The sequence below is a fragment of the Silene latifolia genome, chromosome 8 (assembly GCF_048544455.1).
Source record: "Silene latifolia isolate original U9 population chromosome 8, ASM4854445v1, whole genome shotgun sequence".
Taxonomy (NCBI): Eukaryota; Viridiplantae; Streptophyta; class Magnoliopsida; order Caryophyllales; family Caryophyllaceae; genus Silene; species Silene latifolia.
The window spans coordinates 95,780,304-95,787,004 of NC_133533.1; the positions used below are offsets into that span (position 1 = coordinate 95,780,304).

The following is a 6,701-nucleotide window of genomic DNA, read 5'->3' on the forward strand; positions in this document are numbered from 1 at the left end:
GATCATACGATATCCCTGTTTAATGTGAGAAATATGAGTAGTTGCACCAGAATCTAACCACCAAGTATTACTAGGTACTTCTATAAGATTTGATTCAAAGCAAACAAAACTATAATGTTTACCTTTCTTTTCGAACCATGCCTTCCTTTTAGGACAATCCTTCTTGAAGTGTCCCATTTTCTTGCAAAAGTGACACTTCTTCTCTTTATGGATCGCACTTTCAGGTCCCTTAAAGAAAGACTTTCCCTTCTTACCATTCTTACTCTTCTTACTCGGTTTAGCCTTGCTTTGCTTCTTTGGCACCATCATGACTTAGGAAATGAACAGCTTGATCTTTCATCTTCTTTAATCTCCCCTCCTCCTGTATAAGCATGGCTTTTAACTCTTGATAGTTCCATTTATCTTTAATGGTGTTATAGTTCACCTGAAACTGGCCAAACTCATAAGGTAGAGAGTTAATGATGAATTGGACCAAAAAAGTATCACTTACATCCATTCCTAAAGTCTTCAACTTTGCTGCCAGGTTAGACATGTGTGTCACATGATCATGAATCGGTTGAGACCAGTCAAACCTTTTAGTAGTCAGCTCACTCATTAAACTACCAACAATTGACTTATCACTAAATCCGATTTGTGAACACTCCTTTACTTTAAGCATGAATTCCCTTGCTTTCTCTGTTTTAGGCATGGAGGGCTTAATGTTATCAGCCATTGTCATCCTCATGAGGTGTAAACCCAACTTTGTTAGATTTCTCCCAAGCCCGATAATGGCACTTTTCGCCGGGCTCTCGGTGTAATTTTTGTTGGCACCTCATTTGTCAGGATGGCAATGTCCAAAGCCATTATATCCAGTGTATACTGGATCTTTAATGCCCACTCATCATAATTAAGCCCATTAAACTTTACAAAAGAGTCAGCAGATGCAAACAAATTTGGAGATGCTGCAATCATTTATACATGTTACCAATTAGTGCTTTGAAAACTATCATACAGATTCAAATAATTTATATAAACTTTTATACATGTATTTAAATGACCTTTGGGCAACACTTAAATACAAGTAACCATCATTGGTGTTAATATATACTTTAACAATTAATTATTAACACACATGAATCAAATAAGAATGCTATCTTTGGATATACATACTATTAGACCCACTTTATGAATAATTAATCCTTTTATATCATCGACTATATTTTATGACCCACCTTTGGGTGGTCTCCCAAAATATAGATGACAAAAAAATAATTGATCAATCGTACTGTAATGTCATTTAACCATCTCTTTTAATCATGATCAATTAAAACTTTAACTTCAAATGTCTAAATATAATATAACAAGGCCACTTTGGTGACTAACATGCCATATACAAAGTAAACATTTAATTTTAATGGTAAATATATCATCATAATATGTTAATAATTCATAACATGAATTTACCCATTACTTTAATGTGATTGTTCTTTCTGATTTTATAATTCAGTCTTACATATTATCTACAATCCGTAATGATAACAAATACTATAATTATAAATCAATCACTAGAGACAAAAACGAATTAACAAAAGGATCATCATTTCATGGTTGTTACAGGTAATCCATATATTGCGTTGCTTATGTATTGCTTATGTATTATGGGATTCATTTAAACATTAAGTGCAATGCATGAAAACTGTTCAAATAAAGAGGCCATGAAATGAAACAGTTTCGTTAATTGAAAGGAATCTATATGCTGCAGTATGCCAATCCATAGTAAAAAAGTAAAGAATATCATGATTGCATTCCAATTGTCACTACTGCCCCTTGATCGAACAGGGATGATCATCACCAAACAAAAAAGAAAATTAATGCATACCATAATGAATCCACCCATGATCATATTAATAAAAAACTCTTCTTAGTAAACAGCGGAAGCACCAATTAAGAACATGACGAAAAATTAGTATTAAGTGATCAGGCAGGGGTATCAAAATATAAGCAATACAATTTTCACTATCATAATGGCGAGCGAACATAACATCATGTAAATACAATTTAATTTGTATAACTTTTAATGGGTAAATTAATCAAATCTATAATGGCTCTGATACCAAATGTAAGATTAACTTTGCGATTTCGATAATGAAATCAGTCCCAAGATACAATATAGATTTGAATTAATTCAACCCTTTCATATACAATTAAGAGACGGAATAAAGACTAACCTTGATCCATGTCTTACAGACGCAATCAATTCAATAAGAAGTATAAGACGATTGATTCTCCTCCTTAACCCTTTCCTTTATGTTTCTTTGATGATGGAGGAAGAAACAGACCTTTTCACCCCTTTTACTTTTCTTTCTATTGTACGTATATTCTTTTGTGTTTTTATCAGGATGAATAAATTATGATTGTTAACCTCCTGTATAAATAAATATACTACGTACCTTTTCGCACAACCAAAACCCGATCGTACCTTTTCGTGAAAGACGGGATATGTTAGGGTAAGGTAAGAGGGAATAATAATTCCCGGACTTTAATTACATTAATCGAATCCGATCCATCACGGAGTCGTCTTTTATATTAAAGTCTCGTAATATTTAATATGAGTTTAACTTGCATTTAAACCCGAAACACGTAGGCCACTTGAATATAATTAAATATTCTAACACTGTACTTGCATGAGGATTTTCTTGTGATTAAATGAACAAATTACTTTGCTTCGAGCTTAGTTACTATGCTTGAAATGAATTATAATTATTGCCGAAATACGTTTATTATTTCTATTTCTTGGTGACTTCATGTGGCGATTAAAACCAAAGGATTTGAGATCCTTTGACTCATTTTGTGCTCATTGGGTCGTTGGGATACAAGATGGAACACTTGATAATCCTCTTCAAGATTCTTTGTCCCATGTTGTGCTCAAAACTCGAAATTCGTTCATTTAGTAAATGCTTCTTATTGGGGATGAGTATTAAACCCTTATCTCGCGATTATTTTATTAATCAGTGTACATTACGAGCATGATTATCCCGTAATTCAGCCAGGATTTCATTTCAGGTGGAGCACTGTAAGGACGATGAGACCGCCTATGAAACTTAATAAACATGTAGAAGGCCCAATAAGTCAGAATTGTTTAGATAGGATCAGCAGTTTACCTGATGATGTACTTGGTCACGTGCTCTCGTTTCTGTCAACAAAGTTTGCTGCCAGTACAAGTATTCTATCAACTAGATGGCGGTACCTTTCTGTCAACAAAGTTTGCTTCCCCTATGGCGTGCGCGATTCATGGAAGAGGTCAGCAGGCCAAAACCGAGAGTGGTACCCGTCCTCGGTTCAAGTGCACTCATTGCAATAAGGATGGACATACTGTGAGCTGTTTTTGGGAGAAAATTGGTTTTCCGGTTGGTCATCCTCGACACATACCAAAAACAGGGGATTCGTCGGCTTCAACTTCCGCGCCCAAAACGAATGCCGTGCTTGGTGAGCCTCCTGTCCTCCCTAATATGGTCCGCTTAAGTGGTAAGTCCTCTATTCGGTGGATCCTTGACACGGGTGCATCGACTCATGTTTGCGGTGACGAAAAGTTATTTGACTATTGTTATCCTATTACTCCAATTAATATTGGTTTGCCTAATGGTACGAATTTGATTGCTCAACAAGCTGGGACAATTACGATCAATGCTTGTCTTGCTTTGTATAATGTTCTTTTGGTTCCGACATTCAAATGCAACCTGTTATCCATCTCACAGCTGCTAGCTTCGCATAATTTACATGTTCAATTTAATAATTTGCAATGTGTGATACAGGACCGTGCACTGACGACGATTGGTGTGGGTGAACTCGTGGATGGGCTCTATTACCTGACAATGGAGGAACCGGTGCTTGTTAATGTGGTGACTGATGCGGCTAATATGGAGCTTTGGCATCAAAGAATAGGACATCCTTCTCATCGGGTTTTGGAGCATCTTCCATCTATTTCTCGTTTTAATAGCAATTTTATTCCGGAACATTGTGATATTTGTTTACGTGCCAAACAATCTCGCACTCCTTTTCCTTTGAGTAATAATAAGGCTGCAAGTCGTTTCGATTTGATACATTGTGACGTATGGGGTCCCTATGCGCCTAATCGTGCTTGCAATTCTCGTTATTTTTTGTCGATAGTTGATGATTTTTCACGGTGTGTGTGGGTTTTTCTCATGAAAACCAAAGATGAGGTACCTCGTCTTATGCTCGAATTTTTTGCCTTAATTGATCGACAGTTTAATGCTCATGTGAAAATAGTCCGGAGTGACAATGGGACGGAATTTCTTGGCTTATTTTCATATTTTAAAGACCAAGGGATTATACACCAAACCTCTATGATAAAAACACCCCAACAAAATGCAAGGGTCGAGCGAAAGCATAGACACATTTTGAATGTTGCTCGGGCTCTCCGTTTTCAAAGTTCTTTACCTATTGATTTTTGGGGTGAATGCGTTTTGACGGCTGCTTTTCTTATTAACCGAACGCCCACACGGCTTTTACAAAATAAGACCCCTTTTGAATTACTCTCTGGTTGTGTCCCCGACCCTAGTTTGGTTCGCGTTTTCGGGTGTTTGTGCTATGCCAAAAACGCTCATATCACTGATAAATTTGACTCTCGTAGTAGGAAGTGGAGTTTGCTTGGGTACCCTTTTGGTAAGAAGGGTTGGCATCTCTATGATATGGAAACGGGGACCTATTTCCAGTCCCGGGATGTTCATTTTGTTAAAAACAATTTTTCGTATGCTGCACTTGATGAGCCACAGGAAAATGACATTGGCTTTGATGATTCTTGTTACACGGAGTATGTTCCTTCTTATTCTTCTTTCCCTTCGTCTGTTGTGTCGAACCCCGCCAATGATGGCCCTTCCTCCACTGCCGCGGAACCTTCTACTGCTAGCAGTGAGGGGGGGTCGGGTTCTATAAGCGAGCCCGATGTTCATATTGCCCAAAATGACGACGACGGTAATATACATACTGAGCAGGATGATACTCCTCAAGGGCATGATCATGCTCTTTTAGATGACACGGTCCCAGTAGCTGAAATGGGACGCGGGAAACGCGACAAATTTGAGAATACTCGACATAAATATTTTGTTCGATGGGAGACTCTTCGAAACCACATTAACACCACTTTTGCTCTAGTTCCTTCGAGTCCATCCTCATCCACATCATCTCACGTCTCAGGTACTCCGTATCCTATTGTTAATTATGTAAATTATGCTAAATTTTCTTCTGCCCATAAAGAATATCTTGCAGCTATCACTACCGACGCCGAACCCACTTCCTTTAAGAAAGCGGTCCGTGATCCACGTTGGAAACAGGCCATGGAGGCCGAAATCGAGGCATTAGAAGCAAATAATACATGGACCATTGAAGAATTACCCGCTGATAAAAAGGCGCTTGGTTGTATGTGGGTTTATAAAATCAAACGTAATTCCGATGGGTCTATTGAACGTTATAAAGCTCGTCTTGTCACTTTTGGTAATCATCAAATAGAAGGAGTTGATTTTGTCGAAACCTTCGCACCAACTGTTAAAATGGTTACTGTTCGAGCCTTTCTTACTATTGCAGCTATTAATAATTGGGAATTACACCAAATGGACGTTCATAACGCTTTTCTTCATGGGGATTTGGATGAGGAGGTCTATATGCGACTTCCCCCTGGTTTCGGTCACGGTTTACAAGGCAAGGTTTGTCGTCTTCGTAAATCGCTATATGGTCTTCGTCAAGCGCCTCGTTGTTGGTATGCTAAACTTGCTCAAGCCTTATGTTCGTATGGTTTTTCTTTTAGTCCCTCTGATCATTCTTTATTTATCTATCGAAAGGGAGATGTCGTCATTAACATTCTCGTCTATGTCGATGATTTGGTTATTGCTGGAAATGATGGTGAGGCTATTGACAAATTTAAAGCATACTTAAATCAATGTTTTCGCATGAAGGATTTGGGTAAGCTCAAGTACTTTTTGGGTCTTGAGGTAGCACGAAATTCTACCGGGATATTCTTATGCCAACGCAAGTACACTCTTGACTTGCTAAGTGAGACGGGTCTTCTCGGGTGTAAACCGGTCACTGTTCCTATGGACGAGAAACATAATTTGGAGTCCTCTTTGACACCTTTATTCTCTGATCCTACTCAATATCGTCGTCTCGTGGGCAAGCTTATTTATCTTACTCTCACCCGACCAGAGATTAGCTATTCTGTTCACCTTCTTTCTCGGTTTATGAAGGCTCCCTCTCAATGTCACTGGGATGCCGTTCTTCGCGTCCTTCGATATTTAAAGGGCCAACCGGGATAAGGTATTCTCTTACGTGCTAATGCTCCTTTAGAATTGACGGCTTATTGTGATGCTAATTGGGGAAAGAGTCCCACCAATCGTCGATCCCTTACCGCTTATTACATCTTTCTTGGTGGGTCTCCGATTTCTTGGAAGACTAAACAACAAGCTACAGTGTCTTTGTCTTCAGCTGAATCAGAGTATCGTGCTATGGCTTCCGCTACTTGTGAAATTCTTTGGCTCAAGGGGCTCCTTCGCAGTTTGGGTATCGATCATTCGAAACCTGTTCCGCTGTATTGCGATAGTCAAGCTGCATTGCATATTGCCAATAATCCCGTCCTCCATGAACGAACAAAGCACATTGAAATTGACTGTCATTTCGTTCGTGACGAGATTATCAAGGGAACTCTTGCCCCC

The 6,701-nt window shown here is 38.6% G+C and overlaps 1 protein-coding gene across 1 annotated transcript; it reads right to left on the reverse strand.

Moving 5' to 3' along the window:
* Positions 1 to 277: 277 nt before the first annotated feature.
* LOC141595543 (uncharacterized) lies at positions 278 to 712 on the reverse strand. The gene has a single exon (XM_074415508.1). It carries the CDS (start codon positions 710 to 712, stop codon positions 278 to 280), a length of 435 nt encoding a protein of 144 aa, XP_074271609.1.
* Positions 713 to 6,701: the final 5,989 nt, after the last annotated feature.

Bases quoted from the DNA above. Each gene is read 5' to 3' on its own strand.
- LOC141595543 (XM_074415508.1), bottom strand. From the start codon at position 712: ATGGCTGATAACATTAAGCCCTCCATGCCTAAAACAGAGAAAGCAAGG.